Genomic DNA, 19,230 nt, shown 5'->3' on the forward strand with positions numbered 1-19,230 from the left:
AATTTTAAATAAAAAAAAAGACTTTCAGGTGAGGCTGCTTAGCCACTTTTTGTGTGGGAGTCTAAATAAAAAGGATAGGATGTCCAGTAATGAGAGGGAAAATTCTTAACTTGGGATTGCCCAAGATTAGGTCTGTTAGAGTAAAGGTGTTTTTCCTTATAATCAATCTTATGAGACTTTCTTACCATATTGAGGCCTAAAATAGTGGAGGTCTTCCTTTAAGATGGAATCAGACCATGAATTTGCCTCACACAGCCCTTGAAGGCTATTGTTTCTGGGGAGATGTTTCCCCCAAAGTCCCACACCTAGGTTTTGTCCATTTTCTCCACAATATTTAACCTTTTAATATACACTTTTTTTTTTGCAACTGTTAGTTGCAAATTCCTATATTTATAGGGGCTTCCCTATATGAAATAATAGGCCTAGTGTAAAGATGAGATTGCAGCACAAAAGAAATTTGCAAGAAAAAGCAAGAGTTGGAATTTGGTGAACCACCAAACAATCAGGTAGAGACAAGATTCCAATAGAATCTTGGACAGGGGGCAGTTGGGAAGCCCAGCAGCTTGAACTGACTTGTCCTTTCCTCTGACTGTTGTAAGGAAGCGGGGGAAAATCAATTCCTCTCTTGGTCAATGATTATTTATCTGATTGAGTACCAAGAAGATTTGGAGCTTAGCTCTGAAGGAATCTCTGTCAGCTTTTGCTATCACTATCTCCCCATAGAGAAAATAACCTTATCTCCTGAATTGAACACATTGTGAGAATCTTCAAGTAACAGGAAATCATAGGAAGTTAGGGAAACCTATTTTCCTCTTTCCCCCTCTCCCTCTTTACTTCCTCTACCTTAAAGAATAAAACCCTCTTAGTTAAAAGATCTAAATTGTGGGATTAGTTATTGGGGAAACCCTTCAAGTTTACCATTCCTAAGAAGAACCTTTAGATCAGTTGAGAAAAGGACAGGAAGTGGTGTGGGGGGAGGAGTGTAAGATCCAGCCTTTCCTTTAGCTGGCTTCCTGGTGTCTTGGTCCTATTACCATAAATTTCCTAATATTATCATCTATTACATTAGTCACTCCTCCTACTCCCTCCCCCAAACCAAAAAATTTAAGGTTACCAAGTCTACAGCAATCCTAAGGTAAATTGTGCAAGAGATGTTATCCCCAGTTTACTGATAGAGACAGTCAAGTTCTGAGAGGCTAAATTTGCTATAATCACAGACGATAAAATAGTAAACTTGTGAGATTGGATTTGAACCCAGATTTTTCTACTACACCCCGACAATTCACAAGTAAATGGAGTAAAATATTATTCGCATATTATCTCTATGAGCCTCATTTGGGACTTCTAGAGGAATTTTTTTTTGCTATTTTTGTTACTTTATTGTTGGGCATCTATTGTGAAAGACTCGTGTACAGGCCTGCTAAGCCTCAGTTAGTCTTTGAATTTAACTCTTCACTCTCTTTTTAGATTGGCAGATTAAATTAGTAATTCTTTCCTCTTCCCCTTTCTTTTTTAGTCTTTAAAGAGATAGCAGATTCTTCTTCACCAGATTGTATTGATGAACTACCCCCACCTTCCCAGGAACTCCTTGATGAAATAGGTAAGGAAAATGCAGTGCACAATGAATATGGACCTGTTAGCCAAAGACAATGCAATGTCCCCCCACCCCAACAAGAAAAAGAGCCTGCCTACTGCCCTCACACTCTTGCAGCTCAGCTACAGGGCCTGTCCTACAGATATTCATATTACTGAGCACTGAAACAGCAGCACCAAATGTAGTAAGGCTGCATAGAAAATGCTACTTGTATTTTCCAGTTATAGAGTCATTGCAGATTCCCTTAGACCAGTGATAGAAAACCTTTTAGAGACCAAGTGCCCAAACTACGACCCTTAAGCTGCATGTGAGCCCCCCTCCTTACCCCAGCCAGGGGAGGGAGGAAGCACTCCCATTAGGGAGGGGCAGTGATATGAAAAATGTCTTCAGGCACACATGGAGAGAGGGAAAGGAGCAGCCCCCTCCGACACACATGACATATGTTGCCAACACAGCTCTAAACAATTTTCTTCTTCGAAAAGGCTGTTGCTGATAAGAGTATTGTGAGAATTTAGATGGAGGTATAGCTGTCAAACTGGTCTTGGCTCATAGCATATACTCACAGTCCTCTTGCTGTGTGAGGCTTTACCTCCTAGTAGCTGGGAATTTTTCATGAATGAGACCTACTCCTGCATGCCAGTCAGTGCCTCCCCTGTAGGATTAGCCTGTGAACAGCTGGAATCCACCGCTTATCCTTTTTCTAGGTCCTCTATTTCATTCACTTCCCCATTTAGTGACTGATTGTTCCAAGTTTCTGAATGAGAATAACCCATCAAGTTGAGTTAGTGACCTAGGAAATTGACTCTAGGAATTGTATTTTCCTTGAGAACCCAGAGGTGAGAAGATGTGGAATGTAGAAGGATAAGATAAGGCTGTATTTGCCCTGAATTTCATACAAGTGATACTTGTATGAAATTCAACTGATTGAATTTCAATAGAACTGATTGGCTGGAGAATCTCTCCTTAGTGCCTGACCTTCTCTAAGAAAGTAGTGCAATAGCCACAATAAAAGTAGTGCAAGCAAGCAATCTTTTCATTTTTATGTTCTGACAGAGCACTTGAAGCAGCAAAGTGCTTCTTCCTCAGTGTTGGGTGAGAATAGGTCAAGTTCCTGTGATCTGACATTAAATGGTAAGTTACCTGACCTGAAGACTCCCCCTTTTTTTTTAAACTCTTACTTTCCTTTTTTGAATCAGTGCTGTATATTGGTTTCAAGGCAGAAGAGTGGTAAGGGCTGGGCACTGGCATTAAGTGGCTTGCCCAGGGTCACACAGCTAGGAAATGTCTGAAGCCAGATTTGAACCTAGGACCTTTAGTCTCTAAGACTGACTTTCAGTCCAGTGATCCACCTAGCTGCCCCCTAAAGATCTTTCTACAATAGAGCTATACTATAATATTGTCTTAAGAGTGTTTGCATTATAGCCAGTCCATAGGGGAAGTTTGGGTAGGCCCAAACTAAAGTGTGATCATGAAGCTTATTTTTGGGATTCTCAGCTTCCTCTTCTTTTCTTTTCATCCTACCCTCATCTTTCAGACACATTGACCCTGCCCTGTCAGAAAATACTATCAGGAAAAGTCAGTCTCATATTTTAAATTTAAATTCAGGATGTTCCCTCTTCTAAGGACATTTACATTTTCAGTCTTATCCCTTCTTTTCTATTTGACTATGGCTGAACTGGAAGAAATTTGGAGGGAGATGATCAAGGAGAACTTCCCCAAAATCATGCTATAGAGGAAGTTACTGGCTCTGTCTACATAGAAATCTGGCCCTTTGTTGAGAACCCTTTACTACAGGGTCTTCTTTGTTCAGTCCAAGGCAATTGCTATGTGATATGTCCTGTGGAAGTCTGAGAGGGAAGCTTTATTTATTTATTTAAATTTTCTTTTTAAAAACCCTTACCTTCTGTCTTAGAATCAATCCTGTGTATTGTTTCCAAGGCAGAAGAGCTACCATAAAGGCCAGGCAATGGGTGTTAAGTGACTTGCCCAGGGTCACACAGCTAGCAAGTGTCTAAGGCTAGATTTGAATTGAGGACCTTTTGTCTCTATGCCTGGCTCTCAAATCACTGAGCCACCACCTAGCTGCCTCCTAAGAGGGAAGTTTTAGTGAGTGAACTTTCCCTGCACAAATGTGATCTGACCAGACCCTGTTGTATCTGCACTTTTTCCCTAGAAGGTCACTGGGCCTTAAATCATTTCATCAAAAAACCAATGAGCAGCATGAGAAGGCTTTATGTCCATAGGGCAGAGACTAAAATTGAAATGCCTTTCTAGTCACCATTGTCTTTGGTTGTCTGAGGCAGAATAACTTAGGAGGTCACTCAAGTGAGTGAAGGACAAGGGCCTTACTGATCTGCAAGACCCTTTGAATGTGGTAAAAAACTCTCATGTGTCTAAGGTGTTTTGATATTGCACATATCTAAAAAAAGAAAAGTGGCCACCAGGAAAATAAGATCAAGGAAAACAGTTTGATTTTCTAGAAACTGAATGGTAGAATAAGAAATAACTTCCTGGGTTGGATTAGAAAGCAGTGTATTAAATGCCATATGTTGTACTAAACTCAGTTTTTCGGCCTGTATTTTTATAATTTTACTCAAAACTTTTACTAATCTACTTAAGTTAACCTTATTAATTAACTCTAGATCAAAGACATTTAGAAGAAAAAATCATTGAGAATAAAGGAGAAGATGGCAGTATACTTTGGACCAAAGAAACTCTGTACCTAACAGAAGAGACAGATAGGTAAGCACAAATATGTGCTAAGTATGCAGCAATATGGACACAAATCCTCTGGAAGTTCAGTTTCTTTACTTACCTTATGGTGTGATGGGCTTCTTTCATTACATTTTTTTTTTAAACCCTTACCTTCCGTCTTGGAGCCAATATGGCTCCAAGGCAGAAGAGTAGTAAGGACTAGGCAATGGGGATCAAGTGACTTGCCCAGGGTCACACAGCTGGGAAGTATCTGAGGCCAGATTTGAACCTAGGATCTCCCATCTCTAGGCCTGGTTCTCAATCCACTGAGCTACCCAGGTGCTCCCTTTCATTACGTTTCTTTAGAAAGGCTGAAGGCTGTGCAAAGTAGGCTTAGAAAGCTAATGTAATTCAGGCTGCATTAAGAAAGACTTATCCAGAGCCAGGGCCAAAGAAATAATAGTCCCTATACTCTGCCTTGACCAGAATACATTTGGACCATTATGCTAAGTCCTGGACATCAAGGATTCATTAATTCATTTAGCAATCACTTATTAAGGGCTAAAAAAGGCACTGGAAATTCAAAAATAAAACTTTTTAAAAATCCCTTTCCTTAGGGAATTTACATTCAGTTATGGTAAAACAATACCTACACAGAAAAGTAGATGCAATGTAATAGGGAGGGAAAGGCAACTGGAGAAATCAAGATAGAATTCCTGTAAGTGGGGACACTTGAGTTCAGCCTTGAAGGAAGCTTGGGCTTCTAAAGAGAGAGAAGTGAGGAGGGCATGTATTCCAGGCATGAGAGAGATCCTAGGCCTGTGATAGCAAACCTATGGAATGTGTGCCCACAGGGCATTCTGTGGGCACATACCACCTACCCCCTGGGTGGAGCTGTGCCCCTTCCCCTCTCTACATGCTCCTGACATTTTTTTCACATCACCTGCCCTTTTACCCAGCAGCCTAATGGGAGTGCTTTCTCTCTCCCCCTGTAAGGCATTCAGGGAAGGGGCATGGCATGTGGTCTCTAAAAGTTTTGCCATCACAGGCCTAGGCAAAGACACGTCATATATAGGGGCACATCAAGTAGACTAGTTGGACTAAAACATAGAATGAACTAGGGTAGTCACTCTTTAGTGGAAATAAAAGATAAGTAGTAGAGGTAGAATCAACCAGACTTGGCAACTGATTAGATAGGAGAGGTGAGGGAGGATAACTTGGACTGTGGTACACTCAATAGAAATAGGGAAGTTAGGAAGAAGGAAGAATTTGGGACTGGGGAGAAGTTAACTTCTAATTTGAACATCTTGAGTTAAAATGCCTACAGGATATCCAAGTGGAAATGACCATTAGGCAATTGGTGATGCAGGAGTAGAATTCAGGAGAGAGGGCTGGGGCTTTAGATCGGATCATTTATTAACATTATGATAATTAAACAAATATAAATTAGATCATTCATTATAGCTGATGGAATAAAGACTTCCTGAAATTGAGAAGCTTTAGAATGAAGAGACTTAATCAGTTTTCCCTATGCATTTTAGTTTCTTCTTTTAGTAGCAAATGCCTCTCCAAATGATTGATTATATGGCAACTTCATAACACCGCTATAGAGAAGAAAAGGAAACCCACAAGATTTATATGTTCAGAGGATATTTATTAAAGGCTATTCTTTACTGGAGAGGAGTGAGTTACTACAGGTCTTTAACTTTCTGTCCATATTGGGATGATAATATGACAATTCCCTGGTTGGGATGGGCTTAAATCTATGATACATGTAAGAAATGCTTCCTCCTTCTAGGGGGTGATGATAGTCAAAGCAAAGTATTATCTATTGTTATCTATGCTATGGTACCTTTAGGTCTAATAATTTGGTGAAACAGATTAAGAGTATGAGGGTTGAATGTTCTATTATTCACTCAAATTTCTTTAATAAGGGTGGCATGGAGGTACCAGTTCTAGAACTACCCTGACACTGTTGTTTGTGGGATTTTCTTTAGGAAAAGAGTTGTTGTTTTTTTTATTTTTTTAAGTTATATTTTATTTGATCATTTCCAAGCATTATTCATTAAAGACATAGATCATTTTCTTTTCCACCCCCCCACCCCCCATAGCCGACGCGCAAATCCACTGGGCATTACATGTTTTCTTGATTTGAACCCATTGCCATGTTGATAATATTTGCATTAGAGTGTTCATTTAGAGTCTCTCCTCTGTCATGTCCCCTCAACCGCTGTATTCAGGCAGTTGCTTTTCCTCGGTGTTTCCACTCCCATAGTTTATCCTTTGCTTATGAATAGTGTTTTTTTCTCCTAGATCCCTGCAAATTGTTCAGGGACATTACACCGCCACTAATGGGGAAGTCCATTACGTTCGATTATACCACAGTGTATTAGTCTCTGTGTACAATGTTCTCCTGGTTCTGCTCCTCTCGCTCTGCATCACTTCCTGGAGGTTGTTCCAGTCTCCATGGAACTCCTCCACTTTATTATTCCTTTTAGCACAATAGTACTCCATCACCAACATATACCACAGTTTGTTCAGCCATTCCCCAATTGATGGGCATCCCCTCATTTTCCAGTTTTTGGCCACCACAAAGAGCGCAGCTATGAATATTTTTGTACAAGTCTTTTTGTCTATTATCTCTTTGGGGTACAGACCCAGCAGTGCTATGGCTGGGTCAAAGGGTAGATATTCTTTTGTCGCCCTTTGGGCATAGTTCCAAATTGCCCTCCAGAATGATTGGATCAGTTCACAACTCCACCAGCAATGAATTAATGTCCCTACTTTGCCACACCCCCTCCAGCATTCATTACTTTCCTTTGCTGTTATGTTAGCCAATCTGCTAGGTGTGAGGTGATACCTCAGAGTTGTTTTAATTTGCATCTCTCTGATTATAAGAGATTTAGAACACTTCTTCATGTGCTTATTAATACTTTTGATTTCTTTATCTGAGAACTGCCTATCCATGTCCCTTGCCCATTTAACAATTGGAGAATGGCTTGATTTTTTGTACAGTTGATTTAGCTCTTTATAAATATGAGTAATTAAACCTTTGTCAGAGGTTTCTATGAAGATTTTTTCCCAATTTGTTGTTTCCCTTCTGATTTTAGTTACACTGGTTTTGTTTGTACAAAAGCTTTTTAGTTTGATGTAGTCAAAATTATTTATTTTACATTTTGTGATTCTTTCTATGTCTTGCTTGGTTTTAAAGCCTTTCCCCTCCCAAAGGTCTGACATGTATACTATTCTGTGTTTACCCAATTTACATATGGTTTCCTTCTTTATGTTTAAGTCACTCACCCATTTTGAATTTATCTTGGTGTAGGGTGTGAGGTGTTGATCTATTCCTAGTCTCTCCCACACTGTCTTCCAATTTTCCCAGCAGTTTTTATCGAATAGTGGATTTTTGTCCCAAAAGCTGGGATCTTTGGGTTTATCGTATACTGTCTTGCTGAGGTCGTTTTCCCCCAGTCTATTCCACTGATCTTCCTTTCTGTTTCTTAGCCAGTACCAAATTGTTTTGATGACTGCTGCTTTGTAATATAGTTTTAGGTCAGGGACTGCAAGGCCCCCATCATCTGTGTTTTTTTTTCATGATTTCCCTGGATATCCTTGATCTTTTGTTCTTCCAAATGAACTTTGTTATGGTTTTTTCTAAATCAGTGAAGAAGTATTTTGGGAGTTCAATGGGTATGGCACTAAATAGATAAATAAGTTTGGGTAGGATGGTCATTTTTATTATATTGGCTCGTCCTATCCATGAGCAGTTAATGTTTTTCCAATTGCTCAAGTCTAGTTTTAGTTGTGTGGAGAGTGTTTTGTAGTTGTGTTCATATAGTTCCTGTGTTTGTCTCGGGAGGTAGATTCCTAGGTATTTTATTTTGTCTAAGGTGATTTTGAATGGGATTTCTCTTTCTAGTTCTTGCTGCTGAGCTGTGTTGGAGATATATAGAAAAGCTGATGATTTATGTGGGTTTATTTTGGATCCTGCAACTTTGCTAAAGTTGTTGATTATTTCAATTAGCTTTTTGGTTGAATCTCTAGGATTCTTTAAGTAGACCATCATGTCATCTGCAAAGAGTGATAACTTGGTCTCCTCCTTGCCTATTTTGATGCCTTCAATTCCTTTATCTTCTCTAATTGCTACTGCTAGTGTTTCTAGTACAATGTCAAATAGTAGAGGTGATAATGGGCATCCTTGTTTCACTCCTGATCTTATTGGGAATGCATCTAGTTTATCCCCATTGCAGATGATATTAGCTGATGGTTTTAGATATATACTGTTTATTATTTTTAGGAATGACCCTTCTATTCCTATGCTTTCTAGTGTTTTTAGTAGGAATGGGTGTTGTATTTTATCAAATGCTTTTTCTGCGTCTATTGAGATAATCAAGTGGTTCTTGCTGGTTTGCTTGTTGATGTGGTCAATTATGTGGATGGTTTTCCTAATGTTGAACCAGCCCTGCATCCCTGGTATAAATCCTACTTGATCATGGTGAATGACCCTTCTGATCACTTGCTGGAGTCTTTTTGCTAGTATCCTATTTAAGATTTTTGCATCTATATTCATTAGGGAGATTGGCCTATAGTTTTCTTTCTCTGTTTTTGACCTGCCTGGTTTTGGAATCAGTACCATGTTTGTGTCATAAAAGGAGTTTGGTAGAACTCCCTCTTTGCTTATTATGTCAAATAGTTTGTATAGTACTGGGATTAACTGTTCTCTGAATGTTTGATAGAATTCACTGGTGAATCCATCAGGCCCTGGGGATTTTTTTCTTAGGAAGTTCTTTGATGGCTTGGTGGATTTCATTTTCTGATATGGGATTATTTAAGAATTCTATTTCCTCTTCTGTTAGTCTAGGCAGTTTGTATTTTTGTATATATTCATCCATATCTCCTAAATTGGTGTATTTATTGCCATATAATTGGGCAAAGTAATTTCTAATGATTGCCTTAATTTCCTCTACATCAGAGGTGCTGTCCCCCTTTTCATCTTTAATGCTGTTAATTTGCTTTTCTTCCTTCCTTTTTTTAATTAGATTGACCAATACTTTGTCTATTTTGTTTGTTTTTTCAAAGTACCAGCTTCTTGTCTTATTTATTAAATCAATAGTTCTATCACTTTCGATTTTATTAATTTCTCCCTTAATTTTTAGGATTTCTAGTTTGGTTTTCTGCTGTGGGTTTTTAATTTGATCGCTTTCGAGTTTTTTCATTTGCATTTCCAATTGATTGATCTCTGCTCTCCCTAGTTTGTTAATATAAGCATTCAGGGATATGAATTTACCTCTGATTACCGCTTTGGCTGCATCCCAAAAGGTTTGGAAGGATGTCTCGCCATTGTCATTTTCCTCGATGAAGTTATTAATTGTTTCTATGATTTCTTCTTTAACTAAACGGTTTTGGAGTATTATATTGTTTAATTTCCAATTGGTTTTAGATTTGGTTTTCCATGTACCATTACTAATCATTATTTTTATTGCCTTGTGATCTGAGAAGGCTGCATTCATTATTTCTGCTTTTCTGCATTTGTGTGCTATGTTTCTGTGACCTAATGTATGGTCGATTTTTGTGAATGTGCCATGTGGTGCTGAGAAGAAGGTGTATTCCTTTTTATCCCTATTTATTTTTCTCCATATGTCTATTAATTCTAATTTTTCTAAGATTTCATTCACTTCTTTTACCTCTTTCTTATTTATTTTTTGATTTGATTTATCTAAATTTGATAATGGTTGGTTTAAGTCTCCCACTAATATGGTTTTACTGTCTATTTCTTCCTTCAATTCTCCTAGTTTCTCCATTAGAAATTTGGGTGCTATATTATTTGGTGCATACATGTTGATTAGTGATATTTCCTCATTGTCTAAAGTCCCTTTTAACAAAATATAATTACCTTCCCTATCCCTTTTGTCTATTTTTTTTTGGTCTATTTTTGCTTTGGCTTTATCAGATATCATGATTACCACTCCTGCCTTCTTTCTGTCAGTTGAGGCCCAGAATGTCTTACTCCATCCTTTAATTCTGACCTTGTGGGTGTCAACCCACCTCATGTGTGTTTCTTGAAGACAACATATGGTAGGGTTTTGGATTCTAATCCATGGGGGAGTTCATCCTATTCACGTTCAAAGTTATGATTGTCATTTGTGGACTCCCTGGCATTTTGATATCCTTCCCTAATTCTAACCTTTTCTTCTTCGGCTCTACCTTTTAGTCCAGTGATTTACTTTGAATCAGTCCCCCTTGTCCCCTCCCTTGATGTTTCCCTTTTTAGTCCCTCCTTTTTTGTTCCCTCCCCCTCCCCCCTCTCTTTCCCTCCCTTTTTGTTTTCCCTCTCCCCCTCCCCCCCCTTGGTTTTCCCTTCTCCCTACCCTTGTTGGGTAAGATAGAATTCAAGATCCCAATGGATCTGGATGTTTTTCCCTCTCAGAGTTGATTTCCCTGAGATTAAGGTTTAAGTAAAAAACCCTCTCTTCCTCTCCTTCGTATAGGAGTTTTCTTCCCCTCCCCTTCCCATGTGAATCTTTGTGTGAGAAAGATTATTCTATTTGGTCTTTCCTTACCCCCTATTTATATATTACATTTCCCCCACATGTTAGTATACACAGATTGATAGAAATGTAGTCCTTACAGAAGAGAGTTTGAGTAAAAGAAGATAACATTTTTCCCCTTTCCTTAATATTTACCTTTTCAGGTATTCCTTGCTCTTTGTTTTTCGGTATCAAACTTTCCACAGAGCTCTGGTCTTTTCTTTGCAAAAAGTTGGAAATCTTCCATTTTGTTGAATGCCCATACTTTCCCTTGGAAGTATATAGTCAGTTTTGCTGGGTAGCTGATTCTTGGTTGAAGACCCAGCTCTCTTGCCTTTCTGAAGATCATGTTCCATGCCTTACGATCATTCAGAGTAGAACTTGCAAGGTCTTGTGTGACCCTGATTGGCATTCCTTTATATCTAAATTATCTTTTTCTGGCTTCCTGTAGGATTTTTTCTTTTGTTTGATAGCTTTGGAATTTGGCAATTACATTCCTGGGAGTTGTCTTTTGGGGGTTTAGTGTAGGAGGTGTTCTTTGAGCTCTGTCAGTGGCTGCATTGCCCCCTTGTTCTAGAATCTCTGGGCAATTTTCTTTGATTATATCTTGTATCACCATGTCGAGTTTGGTGTTTATTTCTGGCTTTTCTGGAAGTCCAATTAGTCTTAAATTATCTCTTCTCCCTCTATTTTCCAGATCTGTCACCTTGTCGGTGAGATATTTTATGTTCTCTTCTAATTTCTTGGTATTTTGGCTTTGCTTTATTAATTCTTGCTCTTTTACACGATCGTTGTCTTCCAGCTGCCTGATTCTGGCCTTTAAAGCCTGGTTTTCCTTTTCAGTTTCATAACACCGGTTTTGTAGATGCGTGAATTTCTTTTGCATTATTTTCCACTTTTCCTCCCAGAAGGCTTCCATCTTTTTGGTCATTTCTGATTCAAATTCTTCATGTGTTTGTGGAGAGTTTCCATTTCCTTTGGAAGGTTTAGGAGCATTTTCTTGTGCATCGTCTTCTATCTCCTCTGTATTTTGTATTTTGGTTCCATAGAATGTGTCCAAAGTCGCCCCTTTCTTCTTATTTTTCTTGGGATTTTGGGGCTTCTGTGCTTCTGTGGAGTTTGCCATCTCTGAATGGGGAGGATTAGCTTTTCTTATCTCTGTCTGGTGTTCAGAGGCTTTAGTCCTGGGCAGATTGTCGGTTCTATGAGCTTTCCCTGGGTTAGACTGAGTATGGGCAATGACTTTCACTGGAACTGGAATGGAAGGGTCGGACCAGGGGGCCACACTCTCCCCTGGGCTCTATCTGCTTCCCTGCAGGGGTCGGGTTGCTTTCCGGAAGTTGCCTTCAGAATAGCTGGCCTTGAGGCTGTTTTGTTGGCCCTGAGGGTTGCTGTTGTTTCAGAGGACCCTGCTCTCTGCAGGGGGATGGGCCACGGCTTCCTGGAACTCTGAGGGCAGTGACTTTCACTGGGACTAGGATAGAAGGCCCTGAGGGTTGCTGTTGTTTCAGACGACCCTGCTCTCTGCCTGGGTATGAGCTGCAGCTTCCCGGAACTCTGAGGGCAGTGACTTTCATTGGGACTAGGATAGAAGGCCCTGAGGGTTGATGTTGTTTCAGACGACCCTGCTCTCTGAGCGGGGCAGGGCTGCGGCTTCCCGGAGCCTTGGACTCTGCGCTCCTACCCCTTAGGTCCGAGTGATCTTGGGTTCTGGCTTTTGAGGGGGGCCGTACCTTTTGATCCGGGTCCAGGTCCAGGAGGAGGATTCCCAGGGTCTATGCTGTTGATCGTTTTGAATTTTGGTGCCTTAGGAGCTTATAGTTTGAGATCGGTCAGGAAGGGTTTTCCGGAGATCTGAACTTTAGCTTTCTCTAAGCCGCCATCTTGACCGGAAGTCAAGAGTTGGTTTTAAGGATGAAAACGAAAAGCAAGGAATGGTGAGCACTTTCAGTATACATGGGACTATCTGGAAAGTGCCAGGAGAATGATCTAAGGCTATTCTTTCATGTAAAGAATCAAAGGCCCCTTTACATGTGCTTGTGGTTTTTTCCTCTCCCGAGATTATACATGTGAAATACTATCTCAGATTCCAAAGGAAAGGAGGAATAAACTTCTATATACAAAGATGTTAACAATGGGAAAAGCCTTCCTTATTAATATAGCTGTGTATAAGTGTATTTATTTTCTAGAGCAAGCAATATTAATTCATTTATATTCCTGAGAGCAAAGCAGTAAATTAGAACACTTACAGTAATAAGCAAAACATATCCTCGTGTACATAATGAGAAAAAGGCATAGAAACTACCAAGACATTAAGGAAATCATCACAGCAAGTTTTGTTGGTCCTGCTATACCATGGGAACTGATTGAGATGTCCAAGAGAAAATACAGATAAGAGGAAGGGAAGAAAGCCCTTGAAAGGACTTTGGCATATACCCACATGTTGGGGATGATGCCTAGATGAGTAAAGTAAACTGAAAAGGAAAGGCTAGTGAAGTAAAAGAACCAAAAGAGAATAATGTCACAAAAATCCAGAGAGAAGTAAAGGAGGATGAGGTCAGAAGTATTAAATACTCTAGGGAGGTCAAAAAGAATGAGGATTTTTGGTAAAAGACATTAGTCTTGGCAATTAAGAGATTATCAGTAGGTAAAGGTATAGGATTTCATGGAGAGAGGGCTAGTCTTGGATTCAGGCAATTCTAGGTTTAAGACCTGCCTCTAACATCAGTTGGGAGACCTTGGGCAAGTTGTATAGAACTAGTTCCTAATTAGTGCAAATAATGAATCAAATCTCCTGAAGTTGTTGTATATATTCAGATTTCCAGCATTTAAAATTATAATTATTTCTCTTAATACTATTTTACAGACAAAAATCTTTTTGTCACAAAAAGTATTCATAGAGTGATAGCTATCTTACCAAAAAAAATATATTAGTGATTCCTATAGTGGGTAGATTAGATTCTGTGACCTAAAATGGCTTAGGTTAATCTTCAGTAAAGTCAATTGAACCATATGAATACAGATTTCTAGGATTCTGTATAAATAGAGAAGGAGATGTAAATGTTAAATTTGAAATGTTGCTTTGCCTCTGTCAGGGCTCACTCTACACTGGATGAGGACTTGGAAAGATGGCTACAGCCATCTGAGAAGAGCAAGGAATTCCAAGAAGGTCTTACAGAAAGCTCTGCAAGGTTATTGCTCCCCACTAGGGGATTATTTATTCTTTTATTATTATTATTATTCACTTGCTATATTAAATGGGTCTGATTCTTATTTTCTACCTGAGGTTTTCTGGGATCTTTGGAAAACTTGTCTAGTAATAAAATTGCATTGTTGCATATGATTAGATATCGGCCCCAGAATGATTATCAAAGTTAAGAAATGAGTATGTTAAGTTAGGTTCAAAGTTATGAATTAGAAAAATAATGTCTTTGAAATTTGATTGTGGTGGTATGGGGCAAATTTGGTACCAAATAGTCTGCTGAATCCTAATTTTAGTAGTATTGGATTTTGCAATTCTGGTACTATGTCCCTGTCTGTATATCTATTGTGACACAGGTACAATGTGAGCTCCTCATGAATCGGGATCATTTTTTTTTTCATTGTACCCCAGCCATCGAATACAGTGCCTCACACAGAGCAGGTGATTAATAAAGGATTGCGGTGTTGAATTCCGGTCCTGGTTTGTCAACTAAATTATAATATTGGCAGGATGCTTTAGTTCTGTGAAGTGTATCAGATTGCCTTCATCTACCCTTAAGACCCTAGGCAACAGAAGCTGTAGAAATCATCAAGTCCAAGCTTTTCATACCTGAGGCTGTTAGTGATCTAGCCCAGGTAACTAATAGTGAAATCATCAGGAGAACCCAGGTTGTCTGACTGCAAATTACTGTATCATTCTGTTCTACCATGCTACCCCTCTCACATACCTTCCAAGGCCCTTAGAAAATGAAATTAAAGAATAAAAAGACTGAAAAGTTAGAAGTGCTATACAAATATAAAGTGGTATTATTAGTGATTCTATTAGATGTTTTTTATTGTTTTGACCCACAAAAATAACTTGCTAGTGATTATGAAGTGATAAGAACTATGGGGAAAAATAATGTGTTATACTAGTATGTAATCATGAAGAAAAGAAATTCTAGATCTAATTAAAGTCTTAATGTAATGAATGGCCAGTAAGAAGGTCACTCACACATACACTGGGGAACTGGAGAGAGGGAGAGAAAGAGTTGAGAGAATGAGAGGGGAAGATGGAGGTTAACTTAGAGGCAAGAGCTTCAGTGAAATGACTCACTGCCTCCCTTCTTGGTGTCAGCTATTGTTGAGAGGCAAGAAAGATTTTCCTTCCCTTAAGGCCTGAGGTTACTCCTCAGACAAGGGGAAAAGATTGCTCTTTGGATCTAGCTGTTGGATCTCTAGTGTTTGAGCTAATTCTCCTCTAGGCAGACCTGATCTAAGTAGTAACACTTAATTGGGATTACTCAGGGAAAGGAGAGATGTGAGGGTATTTGGTGAGGACAGTGGGTAACAGGAATCCCTATGGACTGGCAGACTGACCTCCCCAAATCTGGTTTGTCCCTGCTTCCTGATCTAATCTAGTTAGAAAATGAAGTTCAGGACAAGTTGGGGAGAGGGGAGGTAGAGAATAATCTTTGGAGAGAATTTTCTCAGTAGATGGCTTCTTTCTAAGTCCAGTCTGCAATATTTGAGCTTACTAAGAGATTTCAGGGTTCATTAGGAAGCAGTTGGTGTCCAGAAGGACCTCCAGCCTCAGAGATCTTCTTCTGAAGCTCTCAGCTGGAGGAATGAGTTGAGCTGGCAGTTTATGAGTTCTCACAGCTTCTGTTTTCTCACTGGAATCTTGAAGTTTTTTCCTTCTGCCCGTCCCCCAGGTGGGCTTTTCCTTGTACCACTGGATCTGATTTCTCTCTTTTGCAAATTCCTCTCTTACAATTAGTCTTTTTGGCACTGAGAAAAGCTAGTTTCAAAATTAAAGAAGGAATTTGAACTAGATGAGCTACAAAGACCCATTTTAGATCTAAATCCTGTGAATCTATAACTAAAATAGAATTTATTCTAAAAAAGAATTAAATGTTCCAAAAATTGAAATTCTCCATAGAATTATAACTAATTTTTATGTGAGGAAAAAGAGAAGCAGCATTTTCCAACCTTGGTGGTGTTTTGGATAAGGATTCTGTGAGAAACTTCAATGTAGTCCAATTGGCTACAAATTTCATAGCCAGTATTTACTTTGGTCCCTGAGAAGGGGCAGGCTATGGATGGAGCTAGCTAATTAGAGAGGGGGGGAGAGAGAGGAGAGAGAGAGAGAAAGAGAGCTGACAAAGTCAAGAAAGAAGAGAAACTAGGAGGGATGGTGGCTGAAAAAATGCTTATTGGAAAGCAGTAGCTTTCCAATAGTTAGTAAGCACTAAGTTAGCAACTTGGTGAAATCTTGACATAAGACCAGGTTTAGCCAATTTACTGTAGCTTCCCTTCCAGGCCTTCTTCCTTCCTTCCTTGGATGGGGCCCATTATTCCTTTATCATTGTGACCTCCATGGTGGCCAACAAAAGAAGAAATACAAACTATTAACAACCATATGAAGAATGTTCCATATTACTAATAGTTATTTAAATGCTGGTGAAAACATCCCTGAAGTTTCACTGGAAACTCATAAAATTGGCAAAGATTGCCCAAAAAATGGGAATCGTCAATGTTTGAGGGATCTTGAAATGACAGGTATATTAATGCATTGTTGGCTCAACTATGAATTAGCACAAACATCATGGAAAGAAATGTGGAATTACATAAATAAAATTACAAAATACTCATACCCTTTGACCCAGAGATTGTACTTCTAGGATATTAGTACCACCACCATTTCATCAACAAGGTCACTGATGGGAAAAAAGGCTGTCCACATACACTACAATATTTATAGTAGCATTTCTTGTGGTAGCAAAGATCTGGAAGCAAAACAGATACCTACCTATTGAGGACTGCTGAACAAACTGTGGCATGTAAACAGTGAAATATTTTTGAGGCTTTAAGAAACAACAAAAACAATAAATACAGAGAAGCGTGAACTCATATGACCTAATGAAAGCGAAATAAGCAGGAAACAGGAAAATGGCACATTGGCCACAAGTATAAAATGTAAAGAACCACAACCAAATAATAAAAACTGAATATTATGAAATTACATGATTGTAAGAGGAAAAGATTCCTTTCCTCTCCTCCTTTGCAGAGGGGGGATGCACAGGTGTGAGATGTTACATACATCGGATTTTTTGCATGTATTTATTGATTTTGTTTGGGTTTTTTCTAATTTTCTTTTTATTCTTTCTTATAAGGGATGGCTTTCTAGGACTAAGTAGGGGGAATATAGGTATATAGGGGAAAGGTTAGTCATGTAAAAACAAGACAGCAACAAAAACCCTTTTAAAAAAATTATATTTTTCATAATATATGATATAATAAATAATGTTATTTATTATGCAATATGTTTATATTATAAATACAAGGCATTTACCTTCAGGAGTCACTCAGAAGATACAATTAGCTCAAAGCAAGTAATTTATTAGAATGGCAAAGTAAGAATAGTAGTTTAAATAAAAATACCAAAATTAACCCCACAACTGTATAAGGAACTATTATATGAACCTGAATTTCAAAAGTACATATTTATTATTTCCCCCTAAACCTGGAATGAATCTTCCCCCAAATATAGCATCAGTGGAAAGAGTGGTTACACATGTAGAATATGATAATAGAGACATATATAGGGGCACACCTGGCCAAAGCAGCACCTGCCTCTGGCACTAGGGTCCTGCTACTTCATTTACAAAGTGCAAATGACTATTCCATATGTGAGAGGGGAGAGAGAAAGCCTTACCCATCATGTTCCCATTACTTAGCCTTTATATTCTGCAGTCTCATCAAAAGGATTGAGGGAGGTCAATTGATGAAAGTCCCCTTTGTACTTAAAAGGAGATGACTTATTTGGCAGGGAAGGTAAATATTCAGAAATAAAGTTGTAAAAATAAAAGATAATAAAATTAAAGTGCCCAGACTTCTTGATCTACCTTGAGATTGCATCTCCATGCATACACCCCAAGGAGTTTAAAGACAGAAATGACCTGTATACTCCAATATGTTTATGGTAGATAAGAATTGGATACAAAAGTATAGACCCATAAATGTTGGTAATGGAGAAAATTGTGGAACATAATGAAATGCTGTTGTACCATAAGAAATAATGCATATGAAAAAAAACAGATAGGAATGGAATAATTTAAATTATTTGATGCAGAATAAAGTAAGCAGAATCAAGAAAACAGTACACAGTGACAATGGGGGGTGGGGGGGTGGGAAAGAACCATCCCAAAACAAAACAGAAATTAATGCTGGGTGGCATTTTGACCAAGTTTGCTCCTAAGAAAGAGATAAAATGTACCTCCTTCCCATACATACTTGAGGTGGGAGACTTAAGAATGTAAGAACATTTCATATACTGACAGGTTTGGTTGATTAGTTTTGCTGAACTGCTCTAAAACTTACTAACTGTGATGATAGACAAGTCAGTCTATTTCTCAAACCTTGATTTTTTTTATTTGTAAAATAGGACTGATAAACTTAAGGCTGTTGTAAGAAAAGATAATTGTGAGCCTTAAAGAACTATAGAAATGTAAATGATTTATTTATTGAAGTTGAAGTATTACATTGTATGCTACAGTGGAAAGGGAACTATATTTTTAGTCAGAGTACCTGGGTTCAAATCCTAGCTACCACAGTTATATCTCTGACACTGGACAGGTCAGCTTCTCTGGGCTTCAGTTTCTTTATCTGTAAAATGTCATTGTTGAAATAAGCAGAGCCAAGAGAACATTATACACAGTAACTAAAATATTGTGGAGCTACTAACATTGCAGTACAATGATCTAGGACAATTCTGAAGGACTTATGAAAAAAAATGCTATCCACCTCTAGAGAAAGAACTTTTGGAGTAGAGATGCAGATGAAAACATGATTTATCACTTGTTTATTTGGGTATGGGATTTGGGGTTTGGGTTTTATAAGATTATTCTCTTACAAAAATGAATAATATAGAAATATATTTTAGTAAACTGCTTGTCAGCTCCGAAAGAGGGGAGGCAACATGAATCATGTAACACTCGAAAACTTATGCATAAATTTGTTATTGAAATAAAATAAAGATTATAAAGAAATGGCATTGTTGAACAAGATGAGCTCCAAGCAAAAGATCCCCCTATCTCTAAATCTATGATTCTGCGATGCCTGAAAAATTTTCAGTTATCTTCTTGATCCAGAGAGAATTTTTTTTACTTGAGTTTTCAGCCTATTCTATAATAGTTTAATTTTAGAGAAACTTAGGAGTGAGTCCTGAAGTGT

General features: G+C 38.4%; 1 protein-coding gene across 5 annotated transcripts in view; it reads left to right on the forward strand.

The window, feature by feature from the left end:
• The window catches only part of TEX14 (testis expressed 14, intercellular bridge forming factor), a 150,847-nt gene that overhangs the window by 120,003 nt on the left and 11,614 nt on the right, over positions 1-19,230 (forward strand). For all 5 annotated transcript variants that reach the window (XM_056814208.1, XM_056814204.1, XM_056814207.1 and 2 more), the window contains exons 26-29: positions 1,517-1,600; positions 2,648-2,725; positions 4,237-4,336; positions 13,911-14,006. In XM_056814208.1, coding sequence (XP_056670186.1) covers positions 1,517-1,600; positions 2,648-2,725; positions 4,237-4,336; positions 13,911-14,006 — 358 coding nt within the window. The remainder of the gene's footprint in view (positions 1-1,516; positions 1,601-2,647; positions 2,726-4,236; positions 4,337-13,910; positions 14,007-19,230) is intronic.

This window comes from Monodelphis domestica, chromosome 2 (assembly GCF_027887165.1).
Source record: "Monodelphis domestica isolate mMonDom1 chromosome 2, mMonDom1.pri, whole genome shotgun sequence".
In the NCBI taxonomy this organism is placed as follows: Eukaryota; Metazoa; Chordata; class Mammalia; order Didelphimorphia; family Didelphidae; genus Monodelphis; species Monodelphis domestica.